The 15,956-nt window shown below is 43.3% G+C and overlaps 1 protein-coding gene across 1 annotated transcript in view; it reads left to right on the forward strand.

Annotated features, from left to right (window-relative positions):
* Positions 1-15,956, forward strand: part of rasl10a (RAS-like, family 10, member A) — an 83,486-nt gene that overhangs the window by 53,144 nt on the left and 14,386 nt on the right. Inside the window, exon 3 of the mRNA XM_061906597.1 lies at positions 7,138-7,262. Coding sequence (XP_061762581.1) covers positions 7,138-7,262 — 125 coding nt within the window. The remainder of the gene's footprint in view (positions 1-7,137; positions 7,263-15,956) is intronic.

A 15,956-nucleotide genomic window follows, 5' to 3' on the forward strand; every position in this document is an offset into this window, starting at 1 on the left:
GTGAGGACCCCAGGATACAGAGCAAGGAAGGTAAAGTACAGGCAAAACAAAATGGAAGTGCCTAGAAGACAAACACTTGTTGAGGCAAAAGACACAATGAATCAGCACCAGCAAAATGCAACAAGTGAATCTAAATAGAGGCTTTCAAACTTTTTTTTTTTACTTAGTGCTTCCTCAGAAATTTTTTTTTTTTTTTCTCCAAGTACCACCATAATGACCCACATTAAAATACGGTAGCGTAGTAGGCCTAAGTATTCGTTAAAAACAAGACAGATATTTTATTTAACAAATATATTTAATATTTTTGCCCACTATAAAGTTGCACACAGTTTGAACAGTGTTTGAATGTAGGAAAATAAAACACTGTACTTTAATCAAGTGCATCTTTCAAGTTCCATCCATTTCCTACCGCTTATTCCCTTTTTGGGGTCGTCGGGGGCGCTGGCGCCTATCTCAGCTACAATCGGGCGGAAAGCGGGGTACACCCTGGACAAGTCGCCACCTCATCGCAGGGCCAACACAGATAGACAGACAACATTCACACTCACATTCACACACTAGGGCCAATTTAGTGTTGCCAATCAACCTATCTTTCAAGTTGTCTTTTATTAATTATTATTCCAGAGCATCTCAAAAACTAAATCCACAAGAAGACCAGCACTCCATGAATATTTCAATAAGTACAATTCACACTAAACCTTATTGTGTGTTATATTAAATGAAATGTAGCTCTTTTTTCAAATGTTGAATAATACATGACTAAAATAGTCACATGAAGAAACAAACTAGTTTTAATTTCTAGAGTGCCGGACAAGCTCACTTATGCGTACAACAAAAGTAGGGGTAGAGTACACAGTCTTGCTCCTTCTCTACTGTCTTTAATAGTAACAGTAATTCATTACAGTATGAATCATTTGGTAATATTAGTTAAAGACTACTTTCTGTTGATAATTAGCCTGCAGATGGTGCTTCAACTTGGTTATATTTTTACCGGAGAAAATGAAGCCACAGGGTTTACAAAGTGTCTTGTTGTTTACCTTGCAAAGCTAAAATGTGTCCACATGTCTTCTCTTCCAGAGGTAGAAGACATATTGTAATGATGTGTGTAACAATACAGTGGGATGTATCGATATCATAATTTCATATCACGGTTAATGTGACCAAAATGATCTTGGTTATTGTTATTATAAGGGAATGTGCTCAAATACTAAAATAAATAGACATAATTGTTAGAAATAATGCTATTTTGCATTTCTTGTTATGTTTCACTTAAAGGCCTACTGAAATGAGATTTTCTTATTTAAACGGGGATAGCAGGTCCATTCTATGTGTCATACTTGATCATTTCGCGATATTGCCATATTTTTGCTGAAAGGATTTAGTAGAGAACATCGACGATAAAGTTCACAACTTTTGGTCGCTAATAAAAAAGCCTTGCCTGTACCGGAAGCAGCAGACGATGTGCGTGTGACGTCACGGGTTATAGGGCTCCTCACATCCTCACATTGTTTATAATCATAGCCAACAGCAGCAAGAGCGATTCGGACCGAGAAAGCGACGATATCCCTTTGAACAAGAATGAAAGATTCGTGGATGAGGAAATTTAGAGTGAAGCATTAGAAAAAAAGAAAAAAAAGGCGAGAGCAGTGGAAGCGATTCAGATGTTATTAGACACATTTACTAGGATAATTCTGGAAAATACCTTATCTGCTTCGTGTTAATAGTGTTTAAGTGAGATTATGAAGTCATACCTGAAAGTCAGAGGGCTGCGGTGACCGCCAGTGTCTCTGAGAGCCAAGATCACAGCTGACTTTTTGACAGCTGCTGCAGGAGGACGCTAACTCCGCACAAGTCTCCGGTAAGAGCCGACTTAATATCACAATTTTCTCATCCAAAAACTTGCTGGTTGACATGTGGTAGAGAAACATGTTCGCTAAAGCTTCACAACAAACAAAGAAACACCGGCTGTGTTTCGGTTGCTAAAGGCAGCTGCGAACCACCGCTTTCCATCAACAGCATTCTTCTTTATAGTCTCCATTATTAATTGAACAAATTGCAAAAGATTCATCAACACAGATGTCCAAAATACTGTGTAATTTTGCGATGAAAAGCGATGGTGGGGGAGGATGCCGGACAGACCTGGGAGGCACAAACGCATTGTGAGGGTCTGCTGGGAACGTCTGGCAGAACCTCCTGTCAGAGAAAGTTTCAATTCCCACCTCCGGAAGAATTTCGAACATGTCACGAGGGAGGTGCCGGACATTGAGTCCGAGTGGACCATGTTCTGCACCTCTATTGTCGAGGCGGCTGATCGAAGCTGTGGCCGCAAGGTAGTTGGTGCCTGTCGGGGCGGCAATCCTAAAACCCCTTGGTGGACACCAGCGGTGAGGGATGCCGTCAAGCTGAAGAAGGAGTCCTATCGGGTCCTTTTGGCTCATAGGACTCCGGAGGCAGTGAACAGGTACCGACAGGCCAAGCAGTGTGCGGCTTCAGCGGTCGCGGAGGCAAAAACTCGGACATGGGAGGAGTTCGGAGAAGCCATGGAAAACGACTTCCGGACGGCTTCGAAGCGATTCTGGACCACCGTCCGCCGCCTCAGGAAGGGGAAGCAGCGCACTATCAACACCGTTTATGGTGCGGATGGTGTTCTGCTGACCTCAACTGCAGATGTTGTGGATAGGTGGAAGGAATACTTCGAAGACCTCCTCAATCCCACCAACACGTCTTCCTATGAGGAAGGAGTGCCTGGGGAATCTGTGGTGGACTCTCCTATTTCTGGGGCTGGGGTCGCTGAGGTAGTTAAAAAGCTCCTCGGTGGCAAGGCCCCGGGGGTGGACGAGACCCGCCCGGAGTTCCTTAAGGCTCTGGATGCTGTGGAGCTGTCTTGGTTGACAACTCTGCAGCATCGCGTGGACATCGGGGGCGGTACCTCTGGATTGGCAGACCGGGGTGGTGGTTCCTCTCTTTAAGAAGGGGGACCGGAGGGTGTGTTCCAACTATCGTGGGATCACACTCCTCAGCCTTCCCGGTAAGGTTTATTCAGGTGTACTGGAGAGGAGGCTACGCCGGATAGTCGAACCTCGGATTCAGGAGGAACAGTGTGGTTTTCGTCCTGGTCGTGGAACTGTGGACCAGCTCTATACTCTCGGCAGGGTTCTTGAGGGTGCATGCGAGTTTGCCCAACCAGTCTACATGTGCTTTGTGGACTTGGAGAAGGCATTCAACCGTGTCCCTCGGGAAGTCCTGTGGGGAGTGCTCGGAGAGTATGGGGTATCGGACTGTCTTTTTATGGCGGTCCGCTCCCTGTACGATCAGTGCCAGAGCTTGGTCCGCATTGCCGGCAGTAAGTCGAACACATTTCCAGTGAGGGTTGGACTCCGCCAAGGCTGTCCTTTGTCACCGATTCTGTTCATAACTTTTATGGACAGAATTTCTAGGCGCAGTCAAGGCGTTGAGGGGTTCCGGTTTGGTAACCGCAGGATTAGGTCTCTGCTTTTTGCAGATGATGTCGTCCTGATGGCTTCATCTGACCGGGATCTTCAGCTCTCACTGGATCGGTTTGCAGCCGAGTGTGAAGCGACCGGAATGAGAATCAGCACCTCCAAGTCCGAGTCCATGGTTCTCGCCCGGAAAAGGGTGGAATGCCATCTCCAGGTTGGGGAGGAGACCCTGCCCCAAGTGGAGGAGTTCAAGTACCTAGGAGTTTCCTCCGCCGTGTGGCAGGGCTCTCCCTTAGAGATAGGGTGAGAAGCTTTGCCATCCGGGAGGAACTCAAAGTAAAGCCGCTGCTCCTTCACATCGAAAGGAGCCAGATGAGGTGGTTCGGGCATCTGGTCCGGATGCCACCCGAACGCCTCCCTAGGGAGGTGTTTAGGGCACGGGGAAGACCCAGGACACGTTGGGAAGACTATGTCTCCCGGCTGGCCTGGGAACGCCTCGGGATCCCCCGGGAAGAGCTAGACGAAGTGGCTGGGGAGAGGGACGTCTGGGTTTCTCTGCTTAGGCTGTTGCCCCCGCGACCCGACCTCGGATAAGCGGAAGAAGATGGATGGATGGATGGATGGATAGAAGTACAAACATGACACAAACCTTCCTGTTAGATTTATAACCAACTCAGTGGCCTAGTGGTTAGAGTGTCCGTCCTGAGATTGGTAGGTTGTGAGTTCAAACCCCAGCCGAGTCATACCAAAGACTATAAAAATGGGACCCATTAACTCCCTGCTTGGCACTCAGCATCAAGGGTTAGAATTGGGGGTTAAGTCACCAAATAATTATTCCCGGGCGTGGCCACAGCTGCTGCCCACTGCTCCCCTAACATCCCAGGGGGTGATCAAGGGGGATGGGTTAAATGCAGAGAATAATTTCGCCAAACCTAGTGTGTGTGTGACAATCATTGGTAGTTTAACTTTAACTTTAATATCAAACATGCTTCACTGATGAGAGTATTTGGCAAGTGCCATTTTGTCCTAATTTCAGCGGTCCTTGATCTCGCCGTAGTTTGATTACAAGTACAACTTTCTACGACGCTGCAACAGAAAAAGGTGTTTTATGCCACTCCTTCTTTGTCTCATTTTGTCCACCAAATGTTATATGCTGTGCGTGAATGCACAAAGGTCATCTTTGTTGATATTATTGACTTGTGTGGAGTGTTAATCAGGCATATTTGGTTACTGCATGATTGCAAGTTAATACATGTGGCGCAGTGGTAGAGTGGTGGTGCGCAACCCCAGGGTCTCTGGTTCAATCCCCACCTAGCACCAACCTCGTCACGTCCGTTGTGTCCTTGAGCAAGACCCTTCACCCTTGCTCCTGATGGGTGCTGGTTAGCGCCTTGCATGGCAGCTCCCTCCATCAGTGAGTGAATGTGTGTGTGAATGGGTAAATGTGGAAGTAGTGTCAGAGCGATTTGAATACCTTGAAGGTAGAAAAGCGCTTTACAAGTACAACCCATTTATCATTTATTATGCTATTTAGGCTAGTTGTATGTACACATTGCATCATTTTGCCTCGTTTGTAGGTATATTTGAGCTCATTTAATTTCCTTTACTTAAGTCCTCTGTGTATTTAATTTTTATTTGCATGTGATGAGATGGCGACTTGTCCAAGGTGTACGCCGCCTTGCGTCCGAATGCAGCTGAGATAGGCTCCAGCCTCCCCCGCAACCCAAAAGAGATAAGCGGTAGAAAATGGATGGATGTTTCATGACACATTACGTGTATGTAAAATTGGCTGCATTTCTGATAGTTGTTTTTGTGCCACGTTGTTCCAGACCAGAGCAAACGTTACCCAGCTTGCAAAGATTGTATTAAATCCATGAGAAGAAGACAGCCAGCCATTTCCTTTTACTTGGACACATGCATCTACACCTTAGTCCATTCTAAGACAGTCATTTCCAGGAGTTATCACACCCTTTGAGAAGCCTCTGATTTACTAATGTTTTCCAAAATGTGTAAATTAATGTCAACGAAGATTTTCGTAAGCCTGTGACACACATAGTTATTTTGATAGTAGGCTAATATAGCTAATATAGACACTTACGTCATGTGTTGCCTTCATTATAACACTCATACAGGGCTTGTATTTTTTGGAGGCTCCAGACACATTTATTTTTTGTATTTCTGGTTCTATATGGCTATTTCAAAATTTTGGGTTGCCGACCCCTGGTAAGTCCTTTCTCAGGGATTTCCTCAGGAAAATTAAAATGGGGTGTAATGTCACACGCAACCCAGGCACCTAACATAGCACCGTTGGATTCTACGAGAATCGGTGCCCAGTCGGACCGGTGCGATATGGTCGGTGCCAAAAAAGTACAAGATTCGGTACCCATCTCTACTTGATGTTTGTAAGTATTTTGTCTCTTAAAGGATTACTTGACGTTTTATGCGCAATAGAAGCATGTAGGGCTGGGCGATATATCGATATACTCGATATATCGCGGATTTGTCTCTGTGTGATATAGAAAATTACTATATCGTGATATTCGAGTATACAGTACGTTCTCACGCAGTTGCTTTTAGCTGCGGGCGTTACACTGCATGCCTTTCCCACTCTTTCTTGTTTCTCCTTCTCACAGAGACTTAAAACAAGCGCACCTTCTTACATACGTCATGTGTGCAACGTCACATGCTCCTGCAGAGTTGAGAGGTAGCGACATGGTAACGTTAGCTGTGATGCTGATGGTGCAGTGCGAGTGGTAATACGAGAGAGAGAAGGTGTAAGTCTGGTAACAAATAAAGGGAGAATTAATTCCCGAGAAAAACAGCACGGGGTCCATCGTCTGGCGGTGGGTTGGCTTCAAGCGGGAAGAAGTCGATAAAGTATGTGGCAAAAGCTGCTAATGTAACATCATTTGAAAAGTTACCCGCTAGAGAATGGAAGAGTGCTTGAAACTCCGCATTTCAACTGTTCGGTGCCACACCCACAAAATGCCGAAGCAACTATTTCCAGATCAACACCGTGTGAAAAAAATTGTCAAAAACAGAAGGAGATAACATCCGCAGGAACCTACCACATAGCAAAGGACATTCACTATTTCTTTTCCTATTGTGCAGCCAATTTTTATTTGACACTTGAAATGTCTTGTGTGACATCATGCACAAAAGTGCACTTTATTTGTTTTAAACTATTGTGGTGGCGTTCTGTCTAAAAAGTGCACTTTGATTTAGTGTTGTTTTGATATGTCATCTTTGTGACATCATGCACAAAAGTGCACTAATAGCTTGTTTTAAAATGTCTCTGAAAATCTTGCACTCTCTGTTTTGGAAATGACATGAATGTTTGTGCCACTGCTTAATTAATGTTTAGTAAATATAGTTTTGGTAAATTGACTTACTTGTGATTTCCCTCTCTGCATGAACGTTTAAAATGAGCATATATTAATGCAGTATGAAGAACAATGTTTTAATGTAGACACATAGAATCATCATACTGCTCTGATTGTATGCATCGTGTTCATTAAAGACTAAGGCAAAATAATGAGATATATATCTTGTATCATGACATGGCCTAAAAATATCGCGATATTAATAAAAGGCCATATCGCCCAGCCGTAGAAGCATGCAGAATGACTTTCGAGTCCACACCCATTATTTAAACATGTCGATCTGTTTATTTAAAGCTTGTCTCCGTGTCTTCCAGGAGTGGCTGGATTTGCGTTGCAGAGGCGTCCGCAACGCCAACGCCTACATCCTGGTGTACGACATCTGCTGCGTGGAGAGCTTTGAATACGTAAAGATGATTAGGCAGCAGATAGTAGAACACAGGTATGGTTCTCTGTCATTCTTCACCACAGGTCCCCAAACTTTTTGACCCGGGGGCCGTATTGGGTTAAAAAATTTGACCAGGGGCCGCTCTCTCCCTCTCTCTCTATATATATATATATATATATATATATATATATATATATATATATATATATATCTATATCTATATATATATATATATAGATACATATACAAATATATATATATATATATATATATGTATATATATATATATATATATATATATATAAATATATATATATATACACATATATATACAATCCAAACTGTCTTTTCCTTAAACTGAACAAAAGTCAAATGTTCACTCATGTTTATAAACTGTACACTCAGGGTCTAATTTATGTTTCCCCAAGGATTTTGCCATTTTTCCCCCTCGTGCACTAATTGACTGAAAGATCGCGCACTTGCCGCCTTTGTGGCGCAAGCGTGATGACGTCCCGTTACCGTTTGTAAAATGCATTTTTAGACAATATGATTTGCTTGAGCGACCAGGAGACCCAATAACAAGCGGTAGAAAATCGATTGATAGATGGCAGAAAAAGGACAGATTAAAAAAAAGAAATAAATACCTTTTCTTTTTTTTCTTTTTTTTTTTAGTCGGGACTACCCGCGTGCCAAATTTTGGACGCTGGCGTGCCGTATCTGCCTAGGAGACCCAGTAACAAGCGGTAGTAAATGGATTGATGGATGGGCGAAAAGGGACGGATTAAAAAAAAAATTATAATTTAAAAAAACAACATCTTTTTTTTTTTTTTTTTTTTAGTTGGGATTACCCGTGGGCCGGATTTTAAAAGTTAAAGTTAAAGTACCAACTATTCTCTGCATTTTGGATGCTGGCGTGCCTTATCTGCCTTGGAGACCCAGTAACAAGCAGTAAAAAATGAATTGATGGATGGGCGAAAAACTAAAGATTAAAAAAAAATAATATTAATAAAAAAATATATACTGTATGTACAGTATTTTTAAAAATATTTTACTTGGTATTATCGGCGGGCCGGATTTTGGATGCTGGCGTACCTTATCTGCCTAGAAGACCTAGTAGCAAGCGGTAGAAAATGAATTGATGGATGGGCGAAAAAGGAAAGATTTAAAATAATAATAATAAAAAAAGATGCATATATATATATCTATATATATATATATATATATATATATATATATATAGATAAAAAAAATATATGTATGTATGTATGTATGTGTGACAGACTATTGCTGTCGTGCGGGTTCCACTGACCACCAAGGAAGGACATCTCGCTGGAGCAGGTTTGAGTCTTGTTTATTTTTCAATAAAACAAGTCTTTTCAGCTCCTCCTCTGCTGCTCTCTCTTCGGTTGCTTTCGTTGTCGCCGTCTTATCCCTGTCGCTCTTGCGCTGCATGTGCCGCGGACTCTCCAACCCCTCCTGTTCTCTTCTACTTCTCCTCTTTTATACGTTGTCAGGAGAAATGTTAATAATTTCCCGGTGTGTGAGCCACGCACCTGAATTCGATTGCAGCGGCGTCGCTCCCGGTACGCCCCGCCTCTCCGCTCCGCCGCATCCTCTGCCTCCTTTCCGCCATCTTGGGAAGGACCGCAGCGTGCGCTGCCCCGCCGTCGGCCCATTGGCTCCGCCTCTCCACAGTCCTCCATCGCCAGATGCAAGCCGGGCTTCCGACCGGCTGAGCCTACTCCCCCCTCCCTTTTTTGAAGGGGCGGGAAATGAAGACTGCCCCCTTTCTTCTCTTAATTTTCTTCTTCCATTTCATCTTTGTCTTTTTCCTTGTCTTTTCCTTTTTTGTCCTTCGTCCTCTTTGACTGTTTCTTTGTCTTCTTCTTCACTGGAGTGTGACGTCCTCATCAGAGCATCTCCTTCATGGCTGATCCTCATCTTCACTTCTTCTTTCCAGTTTGCTGGCAAGTTTTCTTCATGTGTGTGCTCCTCGTCTTCAATAGTGACACACTCTTGGTCTCCCTTTGTCTCACTCCTGTCCTCTTCATCCTTCTTCACGCTCTCATCCACTCTCTCAGTTTCTGGAGTCTTCTCTGCTCCTTGCCTCCTTGCAGCTTTCCATCAGGTGGAAACCTCTCCTCCTTGCTGCAGTTTTCCACAATCAGTTCTTTGTCAGCTGTAAGTTCCTCCTGCTTGAGAGACATGATGACATCTTCTAAATTGTTTTTGGCTTTTTTCACTTGTTGGCCTGTTTCAGTCTCTTGCTCATGTTCACTTCCCGGAATCTTGGCCTCCAAATTGTCTTGTGATTGACTTATTGACTCGCCGCCTCCCCCGCTCTTGTCCCCCAGCGCCTGCATGAGCTGGAAATTTTGACGGATGCTTGCCGCCGGCTCGGTGAACGCGCCGACGAGCGCCCAGAGGAAATCGTCCTCCCTCTTCTCCAGTGGTCCTTCCGCGTTGGGCGCCAGATGTGACAGACTCTTGTTGTCGTGCTGGTTCCACTGACCACCAAGTCTTTTGCCGGGTTGCTTTTCAGCTCCTCTGCTGCTCACTCTTCGGTCGCATTTCGTCGTCGCCGTCTTCTCCCTGTCGCTCTTGCGCGCTGCATGTGCCGTGGACTCTCCAACTCCTTCTCCTGTTCTCTCCTCCTTTTCCTCTTTAATACATTGTCAGGAGAAATGTTAATAATTTCCCAGTGTGTGAGCCACGCACCTGAATTCGATTGCAGCGGCATCCCTCCCGGCACGCCCTGCCTCCCCGCTCCGCTGCATCCTCCGCCTCCTTGCTGCCATCTCGGGCAGGGCCGCAGCGTGACCTGCCCCGCCGTCGGCCCGTTGGCTCCGCTTCTCCGCAATATTTATATATATATATATATATATATATATATATATATATATATATATATATATATATATATATATATATATATATATAAATATGTATATATATATACATATATATATATATAAATATATATATATAAATAAATATATATATATATATATATATATATATATATATATATATATATATATATATATACTTGGTATTACCCGCGGGCCGGATTTTGGATGCCTAGGAGACCCAGTAACAAGCGGTAGAGAATGGATTGTAGGATGGGCGAAAAAGGACAGATTAAAAAAAAATTTAATCAAAAATTTAATAAATACAATTTTTATTTACTTTTTAGCCAGGACTACTCGCAGGCCGGATTTTGGACACTGGCTTGCCGTATCTGCCTAGGAGACTCAGTAACAAGTGGTAGAAAATGGATTGATGGATGGGTGAAAAAGAACAGATTAAAAAATATATATACAGTATTTTTTTTACTTGGTACTACCCGGGGGCCGGATTTTGGACCCTGGCGGGCCGTATCTAGCCCGCGGGCCGTAGTTTGGGGACCCCTGTTCTTCACTATCACGCCCGAATTTGATGAGCCGCCCGTCTCGGGGACAGCATACAATCACACAAAAGTCTGCGATGACACCTTTGTGACAGCGTGGCATTATAAACCGTCTGCAGGGGACGTATCTTTTAATTCGGCACAGTCTGACAGCGTAGTGATGACATTTGATTCGCACCTTGGTAAATGTGAGAAGTCTCAAATGTGACTGAAGATTTTGAAGCATATTTCTGCACGTAATGGACAACAGAACCAACCCATTGCAGATAACACATAGCAAAGTGCACACATTTACATTCTGAAAGGCACAATGGCGGACTCCCTTGTTTTAGGCCCCGTTTACACTAAGCTGGATAAGGTTATCAAGGGTTTTACACCTAACCTTATCCGTATCCACACACAACAATGCGACCTTTTACTACCCCTTTTACGACAAAGTACGTATGCGTGTAAAATGCACACGTCATAGTCACCTCCAGTGTTGCTTTGTTTGCAAGTTCTTAAATGTAACTTATCTGAACAATATCCAGTGTTGTGGCATTTCAGTTAACTGGAATCCAGTGTGCTGTGGGGCCCTATTGTAGTGAATCACACCTGAGACATCATAAATTCATCAAATCTTTATTAGACACGTAAACAATGTGATGAAGATCATTTAACATTAATCAATCTATGGATCTAGATATCTGGTCAGGACACTCCTCACTCTTTTGCCTTCACCATCATTGTCCATTCATTTTTGGTGACTTTATGTACTCTGGACCTAGACGTTGAGTCTGCGACATACATGGCGGGCAATAACTGATACAGTCTTCTTTGCCAGTCAGATTGCATTCGCCGTTTTCCGTGACGGCCAGGTAATACAAAGCACACGCTATCTTTTTTTATCACATCCACGGAAGCTTGCATTCTCCTTGACTCTCCTTCGACAAATGGACAACGTTTTTTTTCGTCAAGTAACATCACAGCTGACCTGGCCGGATATTGGAAAGCTCTCTTGCCGTCTGAGAAGTGTTGTATCCCAAATGGCTGCAATTGCTTTCTCTTAAGGTATTCATGTGTGATTTTCATAAGCGTCTGTACATGTAGAACAGGGATCAGCAACCTTTACCACTCAAAGAGCTATTTTGACCCGTTTGACAAAATAAAGAAAACAATGGGAGCCACAAAACACTTTTGAAATTTAATATGAAATGATACTGCATACAGACTTTTTTTTTGCTTAGTGTTATGTATAAAGCAGGGGTTACACCTTAATATGAAAATTAAACACCTTAATATGAAAATTTTAATGTTAATGCGGCCCGTTAGTTTTATATGAGTGACGCTTGACAGCAGCACACTTGCCAACGCAATTTTTCCGGGAGACTTCCGAATTAGAGAGCAAATATTCTCCCAAGTATTTGCTGATTTTCACCCAACCAATAATAACAAGGACATGTTATGATGACACTGTCTTTAGCGCCCTCTTCAACCTGAACTAACGGCTTGCCAGCCCAATTACATGTTGAATGTGGTTTCTGTACTCTCATGGAAGTGACTGCAAGGCATACTTGTTCAACAGCCATACAGGTCACACTGAGGGTTGTGATATAAACAACTTTAACACTGTTACTAATATGCGCCACAATGTGAACCCACACCAAACAAGATTGAGAAACACATTTTGGGAGAACATCTGCACCATAACACAACATAAACACAACAGAACAAATACCCATAATCCCATGCATCCCTAACTCTTCCGGGCTACATTATACACCCGCTACCACCAACCCCCCCCCCACCCTCCGTGCATTGGTTGAGGTGGGCAGGGTTTTTGTGGTTGTGGGGTGTATAGTGTAGCCCGGAAGAGTTAGGGATGCATGGGATTATGGGTATTTGTTCTGTTGTGTTTATGTTGTATTATGGTGCGGATGTTCCCCCGAAATGTGTTTTTCAATCTTGTTTGGTGTGGCTTCACAGTGTGGCGCATATTAGTAACAGTGTTAAAGTTTTTATATCACAACCTTCAGTGTAACCTGTATTGCTGTTGAACAAGTATGCCTTGCAGTCACTTTCGTGTAATAACAGAGGCTGGATATTACATGTGACCGGCCGCCACATAGATAGCAATGTGTAAAGGTGGGCGAGATGACATGTTTCAGAGAGCGCAAATTTTGGCACACCATCAATATTGTCGTCCGGGTGAAAATCGTACAAAGTTTTCCCTGGGAGAGGCACTGAAATCAAAATACCTTCTGGAAAAATCGGGTGGAAAAATCGGGGGTGTCGGCAAGTATGCGGCGGAGCCACATCAGAGCGATCAAAGAGCCGCGGTTTGTCGACCCCTGATGTAGAGGAAGGAGAAACCTGAGCATGTCTGGATGACTCGCCTCCATATTTCCAGTGGTTAGCTCCGAGCTATGAAACCGCTTTATTATGAAGCTGGCTGTGGCGCGTTCTTTCTGACGTCACTTCCAGAGTGGGCGCGATCTTTCTGGCGTGACTTTCTCTCCAAACGATCATTGAGTCCATACAAAGCTAAGTGCCGGAGGTTCAAGAATAACACGGCTGACTTACCCGTGTAAAAATTTGTCCGAGGAGGCCGACCTTAAACGCTGAAACTGGGCTATTCGTTTAAGGGGTTAAACGACTTAGTGTAGACATGGCCTTATAACAGACCTGGGCAAAATATGGCCCGCGGGCCACACGCGGCCTTTCAAAGAATTTCAATCCGGCCCGCCGAAAGTTCTACATCCTTTTTTTAGACCTTTATCATCAAAACTGTAGCCGACATTATAATGTCCAGTGCTGTTTTTAAATTACCGTAAATCTTGAACTACGGAAAGTAATTCAGTGGTTGAAATCTGCGCTTTTGAGTGTTATACGAGTTGTTACGGTAATCGACATCACAGCAGCTCAGGTCAGGAAGAAAGCAGAGTGGGCCGGGTTTGTTTTCAGAGCAGCCAGCCCCAAATGCATTTGTTAGGAACAGATGCGGAAGCAAATTTTTATAACAAATTTCTGATAATACATGTTATTGTAGGTGTTCATTACCCTTTGCATTCATAGTTTGCTGTATGTTACATGTTTGTTGTGTTTTGCTTGATTGTGAAGTGAAGTGAAATATATTTATATAGTGCTTTTCTCTAGTGACTCAAAGCGGTTTACATAGTGAAAACCCAATATCTAAGTTACATTTAAACCAATGTGGGTGGCACTAGGAGCAGGTGGGTAAAGTGTCTTGCCCAAGGACACAACGGCAGAGACTAGGATGGCGAAAGCGGGAATCAAACCTGGAACCCTCAGGTTGCCAGCACGAGCACTCTATCAACCGACCTATACCGCCCCTAAAAGTGAAGTGAATTATATTTTTATAGCGCCTTTTCTCTAGCGACTCAAAGCGCTTTACATAGTGAAACCCATTATCTAAGTTACATTTAAACCAGTGTGGGTGGCACTGGGAAGATATAGGTTAGGTCTTTATTGTCATTGCACAAGTACAACGAAACTTTGTTTTCAGCACAAACCTGTTCAAGATTAGACAAACAAACAGTGTACAGGGTTACAGAACAAGAACGCTGATGGGTCGCCATAAGGCGCCCCGTAAAAGATAGGAAAAAGGTCAATGCTGGGGAAGGATGAGTAAAAAAAATACAATCCAGTCTGGAGTGGGAAAAAACCTCCATAGCAAAGCACATATACATATTACAACATACATCTCGAGATATCTAGCAACAGAGGGAAGGGACTTCAAGGTGATGGTGGTAGGCCGCAGCTCTGAGGCGCTGACCATCCATTCATCACCCCTACGGGATTTGCATCGAGGGCGTTGGGTTGGGGGGGATGGGGTGTGTATGTGTGGCGTATATTTTTGTGGATGTTTGTGTGTGTGTGTGTGTGTGTGTGTAAGCCCGTAGTGTGTCTCTGTTCCGCGGCCTTGATGTATTGCAGCCGCTAGTCCAAAGTCAACAACAACAGGTGTGTATCCATGAAAGACAAAAAGGGAGTTTGTTGTGTCTTCACTGCGCTGTCCTTCGGGAGAGTCTCGAAGCCAGGGAAACAATCCAAGTTAGAATGTTTTTTATGCGGGTGAAAATAAAATTTGCTTTTCACTCTACCTGTAAATTGTCTATGACTGGTTCTCAAAACTGCGGGGTAGACAGTCCGATGTAATCCACAGTTCTTCCTGCATCTTCCAATCATTTGTGGCAGCTTTGGGGTACTTTGAAGACTGCCAGTAACTTCCAATTTGTCGACAAACCGGAACAACGCTTTACTCCAATCAGCAGATATCCTGTTGTCGTAATTCCGAATAGGTGAATATCTTCACGTCCTCGACAGAAAAGGGTCGCCAGGCACGCGGCACTCCTTCTTCTCCCAAGAGTCTGTCGTGTGTCCAGCAACAACCGCTTCGTCACGACAGCAGGTTCCCCCAAACCCAAGATCTTGTCAATTTTGTTGAGGCCAATTAAATAGTTCCAATGTTTAGATTTGAAGAACGATGCAAAAAGAGGCAACAAGAAAGTTAAGACAAGACAAAACAAAGAAGCAAGCAGGAGAGATAAGGGAGAGGAAAGGGGAGCGTCTGCCCTCGATGAGTGCCAGAGAGAAATAGGTGGGTAAAGTGTCTTGCCCAAGGACACAACGGCAGTGACTAGGATGGCAGAAGTGGGGATCGAACCTGGAACCCTCAAGTTGCTGCCACGGCCACTCTACCAACCGAGCTATACCGCTATCCAATCCAATCCAATCCACTTTATTTATATAGCACATTTAAACAACAATAACGTTTCTAAAGTGCTGCACAGCCATGTTAAAAACAATATTATGCTCCACCAATGACTGAACAAAACAAAAAATTGATAAAAATAAAACCAATAAAAACAATATAAAAACAAATATGATTAAAAACTATTTTAAAGGGTAAAATCAATTAAAACAGTAAAATAAAAATAAAAGTGTATAAAAAACACAGAGGACAACAGAGGACCACACAACTCACGTAGTGTTAAAAGCCAAAGAATAAAAGTGGGGCTATATATTGTAAAAGAGGAGCTATTGAGGAGCTTGTCTGGGAAGTAAAAGTTGTTTGTATGTTGTTAATATTCAGTATTTTATTGTTCATAGTTAATATTGTAAATCCCACTTTCTTTATTTTCATGTACATTCTGGGTATTTCATTCAGTGAAAAACTGTAAAATTCCATTCCGTTTTTTTGAGGTGGTCTGTCATACCTTTTTTAGACTTCTATCGGACATTGTGACTTTTGGTATTGGTGTTCCTGAAAAAAGGGACCCAAACACACATAAGGTACAGCAAATGTTTACCGCTAAATGTGTATATTTCATGTATAC

This window comes from Nerophis ophidion, linkage group LG07 (assembly GCF_033978795.1).
Source record: "Nerophis ophidion isolate RoL-2023_Sa linkage group LG07, RoL_Noph_v1.0, whole genome shotgun sequence".
Classification (NCBI taxonomy): Eukaryota; Metazoa; Chordata; class Actinopteri; order Syngnathiformes; family Syngnathidae; genus Nerophis; species Nerophis ophidion.